Source organism: Scaptodrosophila lebanonensis, unplaced genomic scaffold, assembly GCF_003285725.1.
Source record: "Scaptodrosophila lebanonensis strain 11010-0011.00,11010-0021.00 unplaced genomic scaffold, SlebRS2 tig00001415-arrow-pilon, whole genome shotgun sequence".
Taxonomy (NCBI): domain Eukaryota; kingdom Metazoa; phylum Arthropoda; class Insecta; order Diptera; family Drosophilidae; genus Scaptodrosophila; species Scaptodrosophila lebanonensis.
Genome location: NW_022060742.1, coordinates 4818778 through 4841712, shown reverse-complemented (window position 1 = coordinate 4841712; position 22935 = coordinate 4818778). Strand labels below are relative to the sequence as shown.

General features: G+C 36.2%; 2 protein-coding genes across 2 annotated transcripts in view; one reads left to right on the top strand and one right to left on the bottom strand.

The window, feature by feature from the left end:
* The window catches only part of LOC115633094 (collagen alpha-1(XVIII) chain), an 84288-nt gene extending 82018 nt beyond the window's left edge, over positions 1-2270 (top strand). The window contains exons 21-23 of the mRNA XM_030530474.1: positions 445-624; positions 707-934; positions 1055-2270. Of these exons, the coding sequence (XP_030386334.1) occupies positions 445-624; positions 707-934; positions 1055-1124 (478 nt within the window). The 3' untranslated portion in view covers positions 1125-2270. The remainder of the gene's footprint in view (positions 1-444; positions 625-706; positions 935-1054) is intronic.
* Positions 2271-13070: 10800 nt separating this feature from the next.
* LOC115632958 (GTP-binding protein Rhes) lies at positions 13071-16183 on the bottom strand. Its single transcript, XM_030530257.1, has 4 exons — positions 15377-16183; positions 15105-15298; positions 14445-14628; positions 13071-13682 (listed from the first exon to the last, which is right to left on the bottom strand). The coding sequence occupies exons 1-4, from the start codon at positions 15844-15846 to the stop codon at positions 13277-13279; spliced, it is 1254 nt and encodes a 417-aa protein (XP_030386117.1). The 5' UTR covers positions 15847-16183; the 3' UTR covers positions 13071-13276.
* Positions 16184-22935: the final 6752 nt, after the last annotated feature.

The following is a 22935-nucleotide window of genomic DNA, read 5'->3' as shown; positions in this document are numbered from 1 at the left end:
CAAAACTTAAACAGTATCTGTTCTGTTGCGTGTTTAAAAGCTCCATCAAAGGAATACATTTGGCATAACAATTAGACTCCTAGACCTTTTATTAAAAACTACAAATAAATTACTTTGTACTATTGTGTTACTTACCCTAAAAGTTTGCTGTTTTGTCATTACTTGATATACTAATTATACATAGTACAAGCTAAAATTTACAAACTTAAGCTATGAAAAGGCGGAAAAAAATTAAAGCTTATGAGAAAATTAAATGGCATTGAGGGAACAACAGTAGAAATATAAAACTAACTTGTACGACTTATTTTGACTAAAACACATGAACTGAAAATAATATTCATAACAAGATGCTAGACTATTTAATCATTAGTTGTCGCATGCAAGCGTCCAGCAGTATACTAAACAAAGCAATATACTAAACTAAATACTGAATACCTTATGCAGAGTACAAAATCTGGACTCCATTGTGCGTGTGGCCGACCGTGATCTGCCCGTTGTCAATACGCGAGGCGATGTGCTCTTCAATTCGTGGAAGGGGATTTTCAACGGACAGGGTGGCTTCTTTTCGCAGGCACCGCGTATTTACAGTTTCAGTGGCAAGAACGTCTTGACAGATCCATTATGGTAATTGACAATTTCTGGCTGGAGCTTAACGAACCACTGTACTGACTCCTTCGCCCCTTCTTCTGTTATTCCATTTGCACAGGCCGCTCAAGTTGGTGTGGCACGGCTCGCTGCCAAATGGGGAGCGTTCAATGGACACTTACTGTGATGCCTGGCATTCGAGCGCACGGGACAAATTTGGCTATGCCAGCAATTTGCTTGGCAATAAGCTGCTCGATCAGGAGCGCCAGAGTTGCGATGGCAAGCTGATTGTGTTGTGTGTGGAGGCATTGTCGCAGGATCGGCGGAAAAAGCGGGATGTTAGCGACAGGTGAGTGTACCATTTGAATAAACAAACATACATACTTGTATGTATATGCTTGCAACATTGAAATAATTTCTATTGATTTGGCATTAACATTTTATGGCTACGAAACTTTGCTCATTACAGTCAACGGCAGCTCGACGAGTTCAGCACGGCTCAGGAGTATGCGGCGCATTTAGACAATTTACTGCTGTAAGGCGGGCGAGCCCTGATGACAACAACAATGCCAGTCATTCACAGCGTACATGCGTACTCTCAGAATCACAATCACACAAATACAAATACAAACACAAACACATACTACACACATTAAATGTAAACGTAAATCATGGCCATGCATATAATCAGTGAATTCCAAACAAAACCAAAAAATACTTAAGTAAAACAAACGGCAAGTGCGAGATTGCATAAAAATACATACATACTATACATACATACATACATATTGTAGGTAATAAAAACACTAATAAATAGGCAGATCAAATAATTTGTAATATGTAAAATTTTTGTATGTTCGACAAAAACAACAACTGCAACAAAAATAACGAGAACCGTTTTTGTACAAGCGACGAAAGGTATTTGTAACTTTATGGTAAATATAATAATATATAAAACCTAATGTAATTTTATAATTAAGAACACGTTGCGCATCATACAGAACTGCATAGTATTCAAGTAAATACATACATGCATACATACATACTCACATATTTATGCATATCTCTTGTATGTATTTAGAGAAACAGAGCAAATCATTTCCAACTGCGTACACAGGCCAAATTAGTCTCCTATGTATTTAGAAGCGCGACAAAACGATTGAAGGACACAACTAAAGGAAAACTCCACTGGAAAATACATTTTAAAAATGGCTGCTGTATATACATAAATACATATACATACATTCATATTAATGTATTTTTGTCAAAAGACTTCTAAATGTGTAAATGAATTAAAACAAACAACCACAGAATACGATCGATTTTCTAAACCAAACATTTTTAGCTGTCAACTCTATTGTGTAGAGATTAAGAAAATCACGAACATTCTGTTTTTATAAGAAACACACAAAAACAAAAGGGAGGATAGAAATACTCAATTCAGATTTTGATTTCTAAAATTTTTACTCGTAGTTGCAATTGGAATACTCAATATTAAATATTTATATGAAAACCAAACGATTTTTTATAAGAGCGTAACTGAACAAGTGGAGATAAATCGTAGCCATAAATTCAAAAATATTATGCATATAAACAGAAGTGTAACTTTAAAAAACTACGAATATTTAAAATGAATTATAGTTCTAGTTAGTTACATAATTTCTTTTGCATTTAATCAATGCATTTCCAGCTTAATACTGTATTGTAATAAATTATAATTGTAATACATAACTTAAGATCTAAGGTAAACAACAAAAACTCCACACGCAACTTAAATCAAGTCAGTTAAACAGAAGAATGGAAGGTACTAAAGAATAAATATATACATAATACAATTAATTACATTTAGTGAAATCAAAATGAACACAGAGAACCCTCTAGTCGTAAGCTTAAAATATTTAAATAAAAAAAGTAAAAATAAATAATAAAAAACCAAAAACAATACTTAAAACAAAGCAAAACTTACAACTCTTATCCATTTTGTTGGCGAAAGCTGGAGAACCACTGGGGTGGCTTTCATTTTTCCAAGCCATATATATGAGTAGTTTTTCTTACATTATTGATTTTCAACATTAATAAACGTCGAGCTAAAAACCCTGATGCAAAAATCGAGGCACAAAAATAATTTAGACTCATTTTCCTTTTTCTAAATACATTTTAGTATATGTATATGTATATACTAGCTAAAAAATTTACGTGCACGATATGTTTAAACTATCCCCACTCGAAAGAAATATCTACATTTATCGTAGAAAGTTTTTATAAGTTCATCAATATATAAAGTCTATGTATATAAAAAATACTGCATGAAGTAAATTTGAATGCACACCATTAGTAACTTACCAATATATTTATCTCGCATACAAGTAGATGAATAAAAACAAGAACTTTATTTTTTGATATTTCTTAGAATTTGTGGAATTTATTTAAAATCTCCAATCCGGAATTATAATTTAATGTCATTACTTATGTTTTTCAGGATTCTGGGCAATGCTCTAAAAACTTTGATTGAACTTCGGCAGAGCAGAAAAGTTCGCATTGATATTCAGGCAAAGTTTATGCCTAAGTTTTGTCTATGCAAATAAAGCTTTGCCCCCCGTATTCAAATACAAGTATTTTGTGCATGCATGAGCACGTAAATTTCTCTCATAACAAATAAAACAAAACGAAAACAAAATTGTTAGCCTACGATTGCGTGCGGCAAGAAATTACTTTGATCAATATTTTTCATTTGACTTGGAATCAATTTTCATTTTCATTTCGATTTCATAAAACAAAAACCCATCAAAAATGCCACACAAGCGCTTCAAAAAACACAAAAGAAATCTTTATTTCAGACATACAACCGCCAACTGCACGATTGTGTATGGGTATCAGTGTGTGTGTAACTGTGTGTGTGTGTGTACAAGTTGGCAACCAATAACCAAATAAACAGCTATGTTCCGTCAGCAGCGCGTATTTGATAAGCAATTTAAATAATTTTTCACTTGAATTAAAGCAAATGATTTCAAACAAAAAGCGCAAGGAAGGCTCCAAATTCGGCGCGCAGATATTGATGCTTTATGAATTTCAATGCCCAGGCAACATAGTTGGTTCTGACAGTCAATCCGACAGTTAAACAAGCACACAAGTCGGCAAACATGCAGACATTCAGACAATCATACATACAGACAGACATACGGGCAGCAAGGAAACCAACAGCCAACGGTTGGGATTGTGAATGCCACTTAGGCGCAAGGCAATCAAACCAGATGAGCAAGATGAAATTTTAATTTAATGAATGAATACGAAAATTTTGTATTAGTTGATTAGCTGCGTAGTCAGTGAAGAACTGGAGCTGGAACTGAAACAGAAACTGAAGCAGAGGCCCGTGCGGCCATTGTGTGTTAAGGGAGTGGTTGGGTGTAGGTGGAAACTTGTGGTTAAGGGCTGTTGTTGAGGTCATCGCAGTTGTGTAGATATACAAGTACACTGCTAAAATCTGCGTACTACCACCTCTTCATATGCCATTTAAGTTGTATTATTTGCACTTTTCAATTAGGCGCCGCAAACTTTTGGAATTCCATGTGCCTGACAATGTCATTATTCATCATAACACATTTAGCCTTAAGCTTATTAGATTTCACTTTTGTGCCCAAGCGCGTTTACAAGTTTTTCGGCATGTTATTCTTTTTTTATATTTTTATTATACGTAGCAGCAAAAAAGGAACAAACAACATACATGCGCAACTTTCTTGTCGCACTTCACGCAGAGCATCCCAAAACATGTTGCAAACATTTGGGCGCACATCCTCCCTGACAGGCGGGTACAAGGATGCTGTAGATTTCACAGCTCCAGCACGTTCCACATGTGAATGTGCGGCACTAAACTCTAACCACACAAGCATATGTCACGAATAAAAACAATTTATCATTTAGCTTATCAAGCGCGGCCTAACGTCCATTATTTTGCGAACGCCATGCCCAGGAATTGTTTTTTGATGATAGCCCCAAGTTAAATAACAGGCGCTTGCAAAAAAAAGGAAAGGAACACCAACAAAGTAACATAAGAAATTGCCAAGAAATTATTATTGTTCTAGTTCTATAAATGTAGTACAAACGTAAGTATGCATGTACGAATGCCTATGTGATTTTGATTACGACTGATTGGAGTCGCCGCAGTCATTGGATTACACCTACATACATATGTATATGGTATACATATTTTCTATATAGGTACAGTTGAAACACGATAGCATTTCTAATAGCTAGACGGCCGTTTCATTGTAGGATTTCATTTCTAAAATACTTGTATATTTTTCGCCTTTATGTAGAAAATCCTTTGAAACCCAATAAAATAATTTAATTTAAAACAATCATGTTTGCTTAAAAATTCTCTGAGCCAAAAACAACGGGCATAATTGAGTTTTTATTTTAATTAAAGCCCATGTGCTTAGAAAGATAGTTTGATGTGTATATTTTTAACCTCAAGCTATAAATGTAAATAAAATTACTACGTATTCCAAACCAATTTGTTTGCTACTCTCATAAATTTACATTTGTTTATTTTGGATGTTTATCTTACAAGTATTTCGAAATTATGCTGTTATGTTTATGTTTCTTCAAAATTGATTTTCTAAATTAAGAAATAGAACGCTTATGCATATTAACAAAAAATAAACATGTTTAAGAGATATTGTATTATTCGAAATAGGTCTGTTAATAAAATACAACAAATTGTGCAGTTAGGCTCATTATAATCGAGGCCTAACTGTTTTGGTGTATGGTAGAAGTTTCGCAAATACTATTATGGCTGCCGCCTGCATTCAACAGCTCTGTATGCATGCGCGACCTAACGTGTAACTAAAAACCAACAATTATGCATGCCGAACCGCAAAAACCAATGCGCCAGCAGCGACTACTACAACGATGACGATGACGACGTAGCTGACGACGATGTTGGCGGCGGTGACAGGAACGTGGTTGCCACATCAAAATTTGCATAACTTTGTATGATTTTTCAACGGCGCAACGCCACAAAATCATTCATACATACATTCCATTCAAGCAGCGCATACACACACACAGACACACACACACACACACGCAATGTCAGTGAGCCGTCAACATTTCAACTTGTCAGGCGAGCAGCAGCACACACGCACACTCATTCACATACTGGTGTTGCAGGTGCATGCCAAGTCGAAGACGCCGATTGGCGGACTGCCATGAGGCGAGCCCGGGACCGAGACTGAGACTGAGACCGTGCCAGAGGGTTATGTTTTAGTATTGCTGTGGGGCAACACCTTCACTTTGTCGTGCTGCATCATGTGGCATTCGATATAGCGAGGGCTTTTGTTGCATACTTTGCGGCGCAGCGTTGTCGACAACATATTATTTGTGCAACGTTTTTGCGGAAATGTAACTGAAAACTTGCAATTTGTTTGACGTTTCGGTATTTTTCGTTTGAATTTATAATGCTTCTGGACTTCAACACCTGCGGTTTCGTCCCCCTCTCTTTCGGTATCTTTTTTCTCACTGTGATGTTTTTGTTTGTACTTACAATGACCCGCGAGACTTATGGATTGATATCAGGTTTGAGGGGTATGTATGTGTGTGTGTGTGTGTGTGTGTGTTTTGCTGATTGGTAAATAGCCAAGAGTGAAAGCTATTAGTCAGTCGTACCCACAAACACCAACACGCACACACGATACACGCCCCCCTATATATATATACCTTTGTATGTTTGTTTGTTTGTTCATGCAGGTTCGCATATTTATGTAATGCCGCCGCAGCAACACAAAAAGGTAGCAACTTTTAATTGAAAAACTTGAGCACTTCCAACTTGAGCTCACACATATATAAATACACATATATATTTACACACCTATGCAGTCAGCGATGTGGCATATGTATATATTGTATTTCCGCGCTACTCACTTACAAATACAACACAGCACACCCACACACAGATACTCACTTGCACACATTACCAATTCCAGCAACGGCTGCCTTTCTATTAGCAATTGTAACAGCAGCAGCAGCAGCAGCAGTAGCAGAAGCAACAACAACAACAGAAACAGAAACAGCTGCGGTAGAAACTGCCTTGGCGCATTGTCGCCGGCATTACTCAAGTTGTTAGCAATGTTTACAAACACAATAAGCAAATACGACGACGGTGGCGACGATGACGATGACGATAGCAGTAACTTTCAGCTACTGTTAACTCGTCCGCGACTCTCATTCAGTTGCTGCTGCTGTTTTTGTTTTTGTTGCACGTGTAAGCGCGTAACCTGCACAGGTGTAGGAGACTTTAAGGCGCCACAGTTACCTCTACAGTCAAACAACTTTAGCAAGAATAATAGAGGCCATTAATTGGGTTATTAAACAAAGTAATCATTCCGATAGTATCATATAAATAATATTTATTCTGGATCTGTAACAGTTTTTGTTTCGGATATTCATCTCTTCACATCGACTCATATAGCAATATCTTATGAATCACTTAACAGCCAATTGCCCTAGCCTTCAAATTATTATTTATTAATATTCACTTAAAATGTTACGCATTCATTGTATTCGTGGGGAATATTTTAAAAACCATTTGACTTCCATGCAAGACATAGAGACATAGACCTAGGAATCTATCTATCCTATTGAATATATATTTTTGAATAAGTTTAATTCACTTCTTGTTCCTACAAAGTAATTCTGATATCTATTTGATCGAATCATTTTGGATATTTGAAAAATGGTTAAGCAGAAAAAGAAATTTCTTCTCAGTATGTAAGTATTGTATGTAAATGTTTCCCAGAGGTACAATTTTTTCATACCTCGGTAGATGCAATATTGGCCAACGAATAGATCTTTGATTTATGAAGATATTATGTGAAAGATAATGGTTTTTTCTCGTGCGACTATATGGCATCTGAATTCCTGGGCCTACTATAATTAAAGTTATATTTTGTTAGCACTTCAATAGATTTTTGTTACAATCCGAAGAGACTTTTCTTTATAAAAGTTTGTAGAAAAAATATACCTACACAAAAATGTGCGTTGTAAGAAAGTTTGACTGCACTAAATATTTATCTTGTTTGCACGGAAAGTTTCTTGTTTACGTAGTTTTCCAGTATTTATATGGGTGTGTATGAATGTATATTCGTGCAACTAAGTAAAGTCTGTCGGTGAAACGTGCATAGAAGTTTTATTATTTTGGTCGCTGGGTACTTAAGCAAATATTTTGAGGCTAAGCAGCCAAAACCGGTATGGCGTTCATAATGCCTGCTTCACAAGCACTTAAATAAAATCAAAATGCACACAATTTTCCCTAAACGGACAGTCATACTTACAACATTTTAAGATCCCTGGCATAAGCTTAATTATATGTATTTTTTTCCTATAATACTCGTCTTTTCCCATTTCTTCCTTTGTTACTGTCTGCATTCACAGTCGGATTGCAGCTGCATATAGTATAAGTACATTACGCTTATTTTCCATCATTGTTTTATACTCACACAGAAAGATTTTTTGTGGCAACACTATGATATTTCATTTGCCGTCCGAATCGATTTTTGTTTCAATGGAAATTGGGCAAGCAAATGAAATGCGAAATCACAACAGCTTATACAAGTATATGTACGAGTATATCGAGATATGTATTTTAAGTAATTGAATATTGAATTTATTGATACGTGCCCCAGACAGTAAGCTTCAGAAACTGTGGCTTCACAAGTTGTTTTCATTCGCAATTACTGAATGTAACACAGTGTTAAATTTTTTTTAAGCATTTCATTCATGTAATTATTCTGTATACCTATAGGCATACATACAAGTATGAGCGGGATGACTAAAAGGTTCCCGATGGTGATCTAGGAAAAATATTTTGAAATGATTCTAGCAATGGAAATTATTTTTTGTGCACGGTTCTCAAATTTGTAATGTGTTATCGCTATTAAAAGCAATACAGCTCTGGATAAAAAAAAAACTTATAGTATTTTTATAGTTGTATTTATTTCTAAAGTAAATCTAATTAAAGTGCTGCTATAGACTAGTTGACTTTAACTTCATTGAACGATTTTTAAAATACAAGTATAATTACAACTAAATTATCAAAGCATCAAGTTAGTTCACTACCCCCAATATTTTTTGAAAATAAGTTTCACACTATATACAAGTAATAATGGATAAAGAAATGTACCCTGCAGTCAATTTAAGCATTCTTAATTGTTCCTAAAATAAAGGAAAATTAATTAAATCAATTAGATATCGTTTTTTAAATAAATCAAATTTCTGATATAAATATATATAGTCAAATCAGAAAGTAACTCTAACAGCTCAATTTTCATCGAAAGAACAATTTTTCAATATATGGCTTTTTGGTTAATCCTTTTTAAGTATTTCTAAAAAAAGCCTCTTTACCAACACTAAAGGCAAACAAAATTCAAACAATAGAGAACAAATTATATATATGATATGCATATAAATACGTATTTAAAATTAAAATGGTTAATTTAATATTTTGCTTCTAATAGCCTCCAGAAAGAAAATCAAAAGCTTAAAAAGCGTAGAGATAAATATCGGTATTATATAAATAATAGATACTTTATGGAATTTCCGTCTTTATTTATTGAATTAAGTCGCTGCCTTTTTTCACACTTGTACACATCCTTTAAAAAATACATTTGTTGGCCATGGCCAAAATTAAACAATGATATCTGCAATAAACGTTTAATGTGGGTAGCAATAAAATACATATAATCAAAAAAAAAAGTCATGTATGTTCCTTAATTCTTCAATATTTAATTATATTTAATATTTCTGTTTTTTTAGTTTGTATTATTTGTATCATTTGTATTAATCATATCGCTAAAATGCCACCCGGAAGTGCTAATTATAACTCAAAGAGTTACTAACTGTAATCATAATATTGATAGACATAATTCTTACATCATCTACTTTTTCCATAAGATAATTTTAAAAAGAAGATAAAAGATTACGAGGTAAAAGTAACAAGCTTTTCAGCTCATTTAATTGCCTGGGGAATACAAACTTTCTCGTTGTGCGAATGCTAATTCTAAGCCCTGTCAGGGAATTTCTCTTTAGACCAACTTTTGCATGCTGCTAATCCGATAAGATAATTAGCATGCTCTTTTGGCAAAAGTGTGCGTGCCAATACCGCTTAACTATTAATTAGGTAGATGCCAAATATGAGCAATATAGCATAATGTGCGACAACAAATAATTTCAAATATTATTCAGCTTTCGTAATGCAATTGGCAGCGGCGATGGCAATAACACCAGTATTTAGAGCAGCCGCATATGCAAATTGCAGACCATGTCAATGGCGCCCCACCTACACCCCCACAGAATAACCGCAGCGATTATCGAGTGCCAAGCTCATACCAAATACACTACATACTCACACACACACAAACACACACAAACACACACATACAACCGACGAATGTGCATAAGTTAGGCAGCTAAGCACAAAAGCCACACAGAGCAGTATATCATATAAACCATAAGCCCATTAATAGCTCCTGTCTGCGATCAGACAAACAATTAAAATTGACTGCACTTTTTAGCGTCCTGCAATCCAGCATGCGGCCCCCACTCTGCTAATCGGTTCAATTGGGCGTGAATGTGTCGTCGTCCTCGACACTATCGGCATTGACGATGTGTGTGGACACGTGCCGGCACCGACTGTCGAGACAACTGGCAATTATTTTGTCAGGTTGTGCGCGTCTCGAAAACATAAATTTGTAAGGCACATGCTTTTAAATTTATGTCGACGTGCTGCAGATTCTTGCCAGTCCTGCCGACATGCCGGCAACATTTCTGCTACTGAGTCTGTTTTGATTTGTTTTGTCGGCATTTCAAATATCACGCAACAATCCAGGTGTTCCCGGCAGCTGCATTAAATTTGTGCAAAATTTTTGATGAATGGCATGTGGGTGCTCGTGTGTCTACTTAAAGCGTAATCTTGTAACAAAAGTTCCTAAATGTCAAGACATGGAACAAAAATTCACATCGACTCCTTATCAAACGGTCGATAAAGCTTGGGCCAAATTTGGCAATTGTTTCGCCGGCTGCTGCAACAAATGCAAGGGTCGAGTAAGGTGGGCCAAGGTAGAGTATTCAGAGCTTTACCTAAAGCTCTAATGTCGGTATGAAACTTGGAAAATATGTGTAAAAGCTTCGTGGTAAAGTTACAGTACTAAAATGTAGCTTCCAGCTTTTAGGACATTTTTTAAACACGTCAAGCTTTTTGGTAGCGGTTAAAGCTAACTTTCAAAAAAATCCTAACAAAACGAAAAATCAGTGAGTCAACAAATTTGTAAATACCGTGAAACCATATCCGAGTTATTATTTCAGCGGAGGGAGTGAAAAACAAGTGATACAAAAAAAACCTAATATACTCTTGTACATTTTATGTACAGAGTATAAACATCAAATATGACAGCGAAAAGAAGCCAATACTGAAAAGGAAAGGAACTAAAAAACCCGATCCTTTGCGGTTATAATATGAAGCTTAAAAAAGGAATGGACCGTACACATTTGTGTAAATAAAAATAAGAAATGTAATGGTAATCTAATACGGAACGTTTCGTTTTGTCTTCATATTAGAAAAGATCAATTGGTTCTGTGCAATATATGTGTGTATGTATAATGAGTGTATATAAAATTATATTTTTAATAATTTTTCCATAAATCCCGTAATTCTTGGAATTTTGTTTACTAAATTTGAGTATTAAATTTGCCCATTGTGCATTAACTCGTACTATACAAGAATAGACAATAATAAATACCAGGGTATTTAAGAATTGTGCGCGCTCGACTCTAGCACACATGGAGCACTTCAAGATACTAACAAGCAAGATACTAACTATATTTTTATTTATTTTTCTATTGCATCTTCAACATTAAATACAATTACATAAATAGAGAAAACGAAACTGGGAAACTGATTGCGATTCAAATTTTGTCACCTATTTATAGAAGCAAGAATGCAGCTACGCTTGATCTAAGAACGGGCCTGTATAATAACATTAATATTCGCAGTTTTTGAAGTACAGGGTCTCTCAAAGCATTTTAGAAATAATAAAAAAATCATCTGATCGGTAAAAGAAATACAGAAAATAAATATTTCATTGCCCCCAAATATAATCGAATTGTATATTGACCTTTTGCAAAATTTAAAGATTCTAATAACCAACCCAAATTTTTGTTACTACTGAAGTGAGTGTCTCAACAAATTGTTTTATTCAGTTTTCATTTATTTTGTTAATGTTAAAATAATGCAAATCCAAAGCATCAAATGGTAAATTGTTTACTTAACATACTTGCAATTTTTAAAACGCATTTTTATGGTCAAATATTTTAGTACATAAGGACATAATAAATCATTGTCAGTGCACACCAAATGGTCGGTGCCTGATTCAACATGAAATTGTAAATATACTATATATGCACTTTGATTTCCATTTAATTTCATTTAATTTCAAATTTATGCTTATAAATCAAGTGGCTGTGTAACTTTTATACAAATTGTTAGCACATGCTCAATTGCATAATTCAGTTAATTTAATATATGCTTGTGTATAACTATAATTTGGTCTTTGTTCCATATGTATGTTTATCTTATAAATGTTATTGTTATCAGCGAAGAAACGCATATGTTTTATTTGGTTTAATCGTATCATTTAAATGTTCAACGCGTACCTTCATTTCGACCCTTGCCTATGAGTATGAGTATTTTTAGTTGAATCTCGAATTTATTGCCGGTAAATTCGGTTTAACACTACAGTTTTGTAAATGTTATATAGTCTGTATGTATAGCTGAGAGTTTGTTTATACATATTTAGCAGGTTAGTTTAAAGTTGCTCGGTGTACAAGTTCATAGAATTTGTTTGGACCCAAGTCAAGTTTAGGTCAAGTTTGGTTTGGTTTTGGTTTGATAGCTTTGGTTTTCTTTCCTTCGGTTCACTTGAATAGTTTTCTTCATTTATTTTATTATTTTATTTGATTTTGCTGATATGCAAATGTCGACATGTTTTGTAAAATGTTGGGCAAGAAATAAAATACTGAGTTAACTTCAACAATTAACAATAACTCTAAAATTAACTGTTAAAAATGTATAGAATTTGTTGCTACTATCAATTTTGAAATTAAATTCAATAACAATTCGCAATAGTACTACATACATAATTTTGTTGTAACATTATTGTCGTCGGCTGCTGCTCTCTTTAATTTCCTATTTTTTATATGTGCATAAAATAAACACTTGTGCCATTATATAACAATTGAATTTAGACAAAATACATGTTGTACTTATATATACATATACATATGTATAGTATATAAGTATGTTTAGTTGAGCAGGAAAAGTAAATATTTGCAATTGTGCGACAGACAGAAATGACATGTACATATAGCACTTGTAAAATGGAAATAATCATAGTTTTTTTATACGAGTATGTAATTTTCATTGTTGGCTTATAACATAATAATAATGCAAAAAAGTTGTATATATAGTATATAGTATGTATATGTATGTACGTTATTCGCTTTTACATTAAATATCAAAATCACCCAAACGCTGCGTTTAAAATTATGCCCGCCCCCGACCGTGTCCACTGCTCTCGTACACTACTATCACAAGGCCGGTCGCCCAACCTAGAGCTCAATAGGCTCTGAGATCAGGATTACTTCACATTACGACACAGCGGTTCCAGCGCGAGGTTCGCACTCCCTCGCCCTCGTTTAGCGCCATCGTTTTTGAACGCATTAGATTCAGATCGGTGCGTATGCTGGGGCGTCGAGCATTGGGCGTGACCACCCCACAGGCATCGCTGAAACGTCGCTTTATGGAGAGGGCATTCTTTTTGCCACCGCCCACATTCGCACCATGCGGTGGCAGGGGCGACGGTGCTCCAAAGACAGACACCAGTCGCCGATGATGATTCGGCGTCATTTCCAGTGGCAAGTTCGAGACCATAAATAGTGCATAAAACAGATCATCGATGCGATAATTCTGACGAGCCGAACACTCCACAAAGGTGCAACAGTTGTCCTGACCCGCTATGTAACCCATGACCTCGTCCAGTTGCACGGTTCTGTTAAAGGACAGTGAGACATTTAATAGACAAATAACGCAAATAACAAATAATCTTAAAAAATAAAAATAACAATGTAATTGTAAATTATTTTGAACTTGAATGAGGGTTAGAGGCAGTCCACTGGCAATTTTAAACAGATTAATACATATCTTCTGAGATTTATACCTATTTCCTGCCCAAGAATTTTACTTTGACATATCTTTGTAGTATTGTGTCAAGCTAAGACTTGAATTAAAATGAATATATCGTAGAATGTAAAGTTGACCATACTGGATAATTTGATGTTAAGATGTGTTCTCCATCTACATTTATCGGTAGAGTGCAGCCACTCTTACTCTCTTTTAACCTCCTACTATTGTTACTCAGCGTTGGTTGGCGTATAGAAACAAATTCGAAATTAGATTAGATTTTGTTTTTACGTTTGGAAACTGAAACCAAATTCAAAATAAACTTCCTGGCTCCGTGCTAAAATAAATAGGACAATTCCAAGTGCTCTTTAGATTATTACAATCCACATTTCTTTTTCCTGCATATTTGTATTATGTTTGTTTCTTCCTATCATAATTGCAAATATTGAAAGCTCTTCTCCTTCGAACCAACATGTTCTGGGACCCCTTTCTCTGTTTATACTAAATGGTTCTACTATATGTTTCAAAATTAGTTAAATTTCTGGGGCTTAAAGAAGGGACAAATGGCAGCTATTATGTGAGCTCCATTAATTCTAGATCGATGAAAAATTGCCACTCGCTGCTAACTCACTTGAATTCTCGGTCACATTTGTTGCCCGCCAGTATCATGGGTATTTTTGGCAAACTCTTTTTTTTGAAGCCAGAGCCGGGATTCAACGCAGCCCATTTAGTCTCAAGAATGTTCTCTCGCAAACGCACCACCTCTTCGAAAGATTCGCGCGAGTCCATGCTAAACACTAGTATGAAAAGATCGCCTGTAAAAAGAAAAAATATGAGCTCAAGGTTTAGTGCTGCAATTTAGTTAAACATTAAATCAACATTAATCGGCGTTTGATTTGGTTAATGCTAATTTATGGCTTATTTATTTGGTTATATACGAGTATCTGTGTCGTTCATGCGTCGTCTTTGCGTATTCACCAAATTTGCTGCCACTAAATGAAGCAGCCATCAATATGTATCCAATATTGCGCATACGCACAGTTGCACAGCTTCTATGTATGTGTGAATGCGGTGGAGTGTGGGTGACAAAAGGCAAAAGATGTAGGAGCGACTGCTCAACAACAGCTGAGCCTGATTTTTATGATAATTTATAGGACATTAAATAGCGTCAGGCACTCGGCAACTTAAGTGATGAAACGTGAGTTTGGTGTGGATTGCAAAGTCAGTCACACATACGACTACATATACACACGAACACATAGACATGTATCTGTGTTGTCGTGCCACTTACCCGTTAGAAATGACAAACGACGCATTGCAGGAAACGGATGATAGCCAGAAGTATCCAAAATGTCCAATTGAAAGACCTCATTTCGTATGCGATACAGTTTACGATGAAACTCCTCAATGGTTGGCGTATAGGCCTCCTCAAACCGATTGCCCAAAAAACGTGCCACAATCGACGATTTGCCAGCGCGTGAGGAGCTGCAAGAGCGACAGATTGTTAGCCACACACAAAGATATAACTAGATATACACAGATACACAAGTATATAACACCTACCCCAACATGACCAGACGGTAACAATTCTTAGCCGATGGCAAACTATCATCGCAAAGCGACAATCCGGCACCGGGACCATAAATGAAATCATCGGCCTGCTCAATGGCATCCAAATTGGAATGATGCTCGAGCATGTGGGCCTGGTGGAGCTCGGCTGTGGTCACGATTCGACTGCTGGTTATGCCAGCACTGCTAGTTCCGTTGCTGCCGCTTGGTGCATCATCCAAAAAAGTGACCACATGGGCGCCCGTTGTCTGTGGTGGTGTGTGCGGTGGTTCATCGTCGGTGGGTCGATTCGAGCTGTTGTGCTGTTGGTGTTGTTGCTCGCGCTGATTGCCTTTGTTTCGCACACTATTGATGTTATTAGACGTCGGCGTGGGCCCGGGCGTGGGCGTAGGCTCATTTAGTGCAACATCGACGTAGTTGTTGTTGTTGCTGCGCGCACAAAACCAGTTTTTGCAACGATACATTTTGCGAGTGTCATTTCCAACAGCTTTAATGCTTCGCGTTACGCATACGCCCCGTGCAACGTGCGTGCAGTTGATTGCTTTGTGTTTTGTCTATATGTATATTTTTTAGCCGCTGCCCCAAATCCACTTCTCACTTCACTGTCTGCCACAAACACTCCTCTTGCTGTAATTGTTGTTTTTGTTGCTTTGGCGGTCGCAATAGTGCTGCTGATGTTTCTGCTCCTGTTTCTACTTCTGCTGGTGATACCACAAGTCTGTTGATTCACTGCACAATTTGCATTTTCAATCAGTCAGGCTCAACTTTTGCCCCAGCGCCGTTAACAAGCTGACATTTACATATGTACGATTTCTGTTACTTTAATGATATAACTTTTCCTATTTGCTTTGCGGTTGCTTCTGCCTTGCCTTGCCTTGCGTTGCGGTGCCTTGTGTTGAGTTGAGTTGCCTCTCTAGCTTAGCCTAGGATGGTTGCTGGGCTCGTTTGCGTTTTTCCTGTTGGTCCAAGTGCTCGACACATTTGCATTATGCTCAGGCAAATGCATTAGCTTTGCTCAGCTGCAAAAGGCCAAAGACGAATGAGAAGGTTTTGAGTCGTAAAATAGAAAAAACTTTCACAAAATGCACAAAAAGAAGAAATATAAAGTCACAGAGAGAAAAACATGTGAGATTTATTACATTTATGGCTAACAGTAAGCTACTTATAGTAAGTGTATTCAGCGTATGTAGTTGTATGTTCTATATACATTAGCATTATATACTTTTATATCTATTCAAATTGCTATCTATTGTAATTCCTGGAAATCGAATTGGATAATGGATCAAATCGATCTCAATGGAGTATACACAATCAACAATGTTAATTGCAAAAAATTGTAAATCAAACCACAGTTTCCATTTAAGATATGTTTTCAATCAGCTCTGACAGAACATAACTTTTGTTTTTGATTAATCTGATCCATGAAGAATTTTCAACGTGCTTGTCAAAATATTATGATTTTAGAAGATGCCAGGCCAGACTGACCGGTAAAGGAATAACTGATGACAATCTGAATTGGTTGACTTTAAATACATTTATATACATATTCCATAATGATCTCAATATATTATATACCCAAGAAGTAAAAGGGTGTACTAAATGTAGTAAGCTAAGTAATAGAGCTATAACCAAACTTGGTACTTGTGTGTTCTCGGGATAGGGTTTTTAATGGCTTCCCACTCGGCCGAATCATTCATTTTAAGTTAAATGACTCTTAAAATAAAATGTAAGTTCCTATTTGATTATTTCAAAGATGAGTTCAAATGATTTTTATTTTATTTACAACTAACTATAACTAACACACACAGTGTTCCAATTCCAAGTTTAGAATTCATATCTTTTTAGATTCAATAGCTATAAGACCACATCTAGATATAATAATAAAAATAAATATTTTTAGCTCTTTATATAAAAATTGTTCAACTATATTACTACGAATATATTTTAGATCAGTTACATGAACAAATATTATTTTTATAAAAAATATAGAAACCTTTTTGAAATTGATAGTGGAGTGACGCATTGAAAAAAATATGTTACAATATATGTATTCTAGAAAATAAAAATTTATAGTAAATAAATGTATAAATGTAAAAAAATGTATTTTAAAATGTGTTGGCTTGTTGCGTAACATCCTAACAGTACACAAACTACAGTACTCTCTAGCTCAAGGATTACTTTTAAGGATGCAGAAAAAAATTAATGCCGAAGTGCTTAGTTTTGGCGAGTGTATAGTATTATAATTATTTTGAACTGCTGTTGCTGCTGCCGTTGCACATTTTTGGGGCGTACTTAGCATGGGCCCTATTGGAGCACGTCAAGGACCGGACCATTCCAAGCGAACAGGCTCTACAAAATGGCGCATACAAATTTCAAATTAGCTGCACTGGCGCGCCATAAAAAGGGCTTGAAAGTGTCGGGCCAGGCATGGATTAACAGGAGGCAAGTACAACAGGAATTTGCACACAACTCCGTGGCAAGTAGAGACGGTGACGGTGTATCGGTGTATCGGTGTATCGGTGAGCCGGGGAATCGGTGAAGCGGCAACCATTTGGCTTCTATAATGGTCGTCTTGCAACAAATCTAATTAACTTTGTTTTAGCCTGCTACGTGTTTGGTTTACAGTAGCGTGAATAGCAGCAACAGAAGTTCGTCGGACTCGGACTCGGACTCATGCATAACCTCGTAGGATGCAGGCGCGTCCATGACCGGATGAACGAAATCAAACCGGAAAGTGCCCGTAGTCGAGTTCTGCAAGTGCCGAGCTTAGATTTTTATTTTATTTTTGTTTATTGTTTTTTTTTTCTTCTTTTTTCTTTGTCATTTTGCCATTTTGCTCATTTTCGTGCACGCTCTCGTTTTGCACTTGTGGCCAGGGCATATAATATGCTTCCAAATGGATCCCCACACAGCATCATATTAGTTCAAAAGAATTCGAGTGGAAATTCGCTGCATATTATTACACACACACACACGCAGACACAGGCCCACACATACATATTTATATGGCAAGAAAAACAAAGCGAAGCCAAGCTGCTGAGTTGCCAACAGCCCTTCACAGACGTTGATTTTGACTTTGGCTTTGGCATTGGCGTCAGCGTTGGCGTACCATAAAAGCCATTTAGCGCAACTACTCGTAATGTTTTCATAATTGATTTCGGTTTTATGGGCACGCCAAGCTGCTTATGCTTGTTAAGAAAATACACACAAGTGACTGAGACAATGCCCACAATGGCCACCGCATTTTAAAAACATATTTTTCCCCATACAATGTAAAAGTGCCTGTGAAAATGTCAAATGCAAGGCAGCCATAAGCTCAGCCACAATTGTTGAGTCGGAGGACAAGTACGAGTACGAGTACGAGTATATAAAAGAAACATAATCAACAAATTGTGCCCCACTTTAGTTGCTGCTGCACCTGTGTGCGCCCCAGTCGCGTGACTGACTGAATGAATACTGGCTGGGGTATTCGGGATGTGTGCTGTTTGCGAGTAATCATACTACGAGTATGTGGGCCCCTAAGCAGCTGCAGGCTCTTGGACTTATGTATGATGTACTTTGGCTTTGGCCATGGATTGTCCTTTGAACTGCACGACAAGCTGCTGGGGAATTGCAAAGCCGATAGGTAGTTATGAGCCTGCCTTGAGGAATTTGGAGACACAAGCCATATGGAAACTAAATGATTTACATGAAATTTCGATAATTAAATTATGTGGAAAGCCACGTACCACAAAGGAGGCTTTGTCGATGCGCTAAAAATACTTCAAAAATATATTCATGTTTTAACATAAATCCTTGTACATTTTGGTCTCCCTTTACTTAAAAACTGTGTGGTTCGAAATATGCTCTACACAGAAGTTAGCAGACGCTCATCAATTTGGCGACTTTCCCAGCTCCACGCAAGGAACGGAGCTCTCCCCCTATAATGTCTCAACGAGACAACTAGAAACTAAAACTAGCACTCACTCTATAAGTTAAAATACAGAAGATTTAATACAGGCAGTTTTTCTACAGAGAATGATTTTAGATAAGAAAGTACAGAAAAAGGAAGAGTAAAAAAATACCCAACAAATTTCTTCTAACTTAAAGACTATTTATTCATTTTGAATAAACCGATGGTTTGTGTCTACCATGTTATTATTAATATCTATAATTAACTAAAATGCGATAATTGTGATAAATTGTTTGACAAAGAAAATGTTGTTTCATATAAATTCCTTTAAAATGTTGGCCATTACTTAGAGAGTTAATGGATAATTTAATAATCGAACATATAGCTGCCTCGTTCTTAGACTTTACTAAGACAACAAACCGAAACTTTTGGGAATTTTCAATGATCCAGGCTCGACAAATAAAAAGTTGCGGAAAATTTACTAAAAAGCTAACAATTTCGCCGAGATTCAATAAAATACAAAGAATGCCAATTTATTCTTCTTCTTCTTTTTTTGGTGATGCGCCGATATGTTCTTTTTCTGAAGTAGTCAACCGGCCAAACCATTTATGACAATTTAGAATGTAACTGATACTTTTATTGCAATTGGTGGCGCAAAATATCAAGTTACTTTTTCACAGGCACATTGAAAATACCTCAGGGTCCTGGGATTCAAGAGCAATTGTAAATGTTTCTAGTATTGAATAAAGATGGAGGCGTCGAATATCAATATGTTTTTATTCAAATGTGCTTGAATGATAATGTGAAAATTCTACCTCTGTTCTAAATTCATTGGTGGATACAGAAAATTAGAAAGCAAATTGCAAATAGTCTAAAATACAGAGAATTTCAGTGTGATAGTTTTAGAATAAAATAAAACTCCCACTAACATATTTTGAACGATCGCAGATAATAGGAATGTAGGAAGAAAAAATGATAAAAAGAACTGGTTGCGTTGTTACGACTATAATGACTGAGGCGCGTATTCGACGACAAAGTGTTGTTTTCACTTCAAATATCACATAGTAAGTAGTATGCTTTTCAGGTGCGTTATTTTTATGCTGATTTTAGCGAAACAATGCACGACACACATAAAAAACAATGTAAATTAAGTGCGAGGCAGTGCAAGTTTTTTGTGTTTTTTTCATTACTTGCCACACACAAGTGACAATTGGCATGATGTGTAGCTGTCAGCCGCTCCTCCGAGTTCTTACTATTACGCTCCCACATGGTTGAGTAATTTTAGCCTGTGAGCAAAATATTTTTTCATATTTTTATATTCGTTTACAATTCACGCATACAAATGCCAACTTATTCACCCACTCGGGAGACATCCACACTGCAATGCACTGAACATCCAACGCCGCGACTCACTTCTGCGTTTTATGTCCGGAGCGTGCAAGATGGAGCCGACAACTCATATTTTCATAAATATAGAGAGAGAGAGAGCTCGAAACCAAAATTGTAAGTAGTCAGCTAAGTCCACAACTTTAAGGGTATGCCTTTCAAGATGAGTGCACACGTACGTTGGCTTCCCTAGTTATATCCATCTATCAAGTGTATTACTTTTAATGTAGAAGCTAGTAGCTAATAGCCCCTTAGGAGATAGTTACTTAAACTGTTATATCCTCAAAATTACTATAGTATTTATGTAAAGTGGCATCCTTGTGCCATTATCATCAGTTGGCACCCCCGATCAGGCGAAGGTGTAATTAAGAAGAAGTCGTGGGATAGTCGTTTTTCAACAGTCGTAAGCAGCAGTCGTGGCATTCAGTCGTCAGTAGTAAAGTTGTACAGCAGTCACTAAAGTTGGTCAGAAGTTGCAAAAGTCGGCGTCTAAACATATTTTTAAGTCTTATGTTATTATATAATACTATTCTTATTGTTTGTCAAATACTCGATATACTTTATTAAACGATTTATAAACCTAATAAATCTTACATGGGGGCTCAACCGTGTCGAGCAGCCGGACAAATATTCAGAACAGTTCAAAGTTTTTAAGTGAAGCATTCATAAAAAATGATTCTTACATAAGGGCTCAGCCGCATAAATTTTCATACGCAGTCAGTTGAAATAATACATCTAAAAGTTGCAGTGCTTAAAAATGATACGCTCAAGCAGAAAAAATAAAAATGGCGCACCAAGCAAGAAAAATCTGTTGCCGGTGGCGCGCATGGAAAATGGAAAGACATCACAAAGTGTAGACGATCTCGATCTAACGTTTGAAATGGTAGAGGAAAGCAGAGCAGTGGTAAATGATGAACAAAGTGTAAATCATACGTGCGAAAAAGAGATAAATATATACAAGTGCGAACAAGGCACAACGGCAGGAATAAAAGAAAAAGGTGCGAACGTCGAACTACATGATAATTGCGCAGTTGAAAATACCGAGAAAAGAATGTATTCTGAGGAGACACACACATGTATACAAAACCACGATTTGTCAATTTTAATTAAAATGCTGAGTGAAAAGAACGATTCTAACCCAAACAAGAACAGTGTGTCGGTGGAAAGCTTTGCAAAAGTAGTCCCTGATTTCGATGGCATAGCTATACCAGTTAAGCAGTGGGTAAATAATTTCGACGAAAACGCCGAGGCATACGAATTAAGTGAAAAACAAAAGTATGTGAATGCAAGAAATAAAATGGTTGGCACGGCCAAATTATTTGTGGAAACTATTACTGTATCAAATTATGAAATGTTATGTGCAGCCTTAATAGAAGAATTTGATAAACAGCTGAGCAGTGCCGAAGTACATAAAATGTTGCAAAAGCGGAAAAAGCGTGTGTCGGAAAATTTTCATGATTATGTGCTCCAGATGCGAAAAATAGCATCACTTGGACAAGTTGAAGATCAGTCGGTTATAAATTATATAGTTGATGGCTTAGACGTGCGTGACGATCTAAAATTTCCGTTGTACAGTGCGCCCACGTACAAAGAACTTCGAAGTCGGTATGAGCTTACTGAATTAGTGGCAAAGAGCAGTTCGTATAACAAACGTCGCGAAAACGTTGATAAAGTAGGAGACAAACAACAACAACAGCAGCATTGCTACAATTGCGGTTCAACAGAACATAAGCGGGCAGAATGTAAACGAGAAACAAAATGTTTTAAGTGTAACGGTGTCGGTCACATAGCGAAGCAGTGCGTGGCAAGCAAACAAAGCGTTAACATTGTATTAAAGGAAAATCGCGTTAAAGAAATAAAAATCGGGAAAGCAGTTGTATCGTGTTTGATTGACACTGGCGCGGATGTTTCACTTATGCGAAAACAAAAATATGAAAACATTTTCGGTGACCAAAAGTTGCAAAAGAATTTTACTAAACTGTTTGGCTTAGGCAATATTGCCACTGTCGTGTTGGGTGAATTTACAGAAACAGTTGAGGTCGATGGTTTTGTGACAAATCATACATTTCTTGTTGTACCAGATGCAAGTCTAAAAGTTGAAATAATTGTTGGCTATGACTTTTTACAGAAGTTTACTGTCACACTAAATTCCAATGGTTACACGTTCGTACAGGCGCAAACAAAAGCTGATGATGAGCAGTCTGAGTTGAATGTTTTTAACGTGGTAAGTCCAGCAAGCGAGATCGATTTAAATGTTGAATCCCAGTATGCCGAA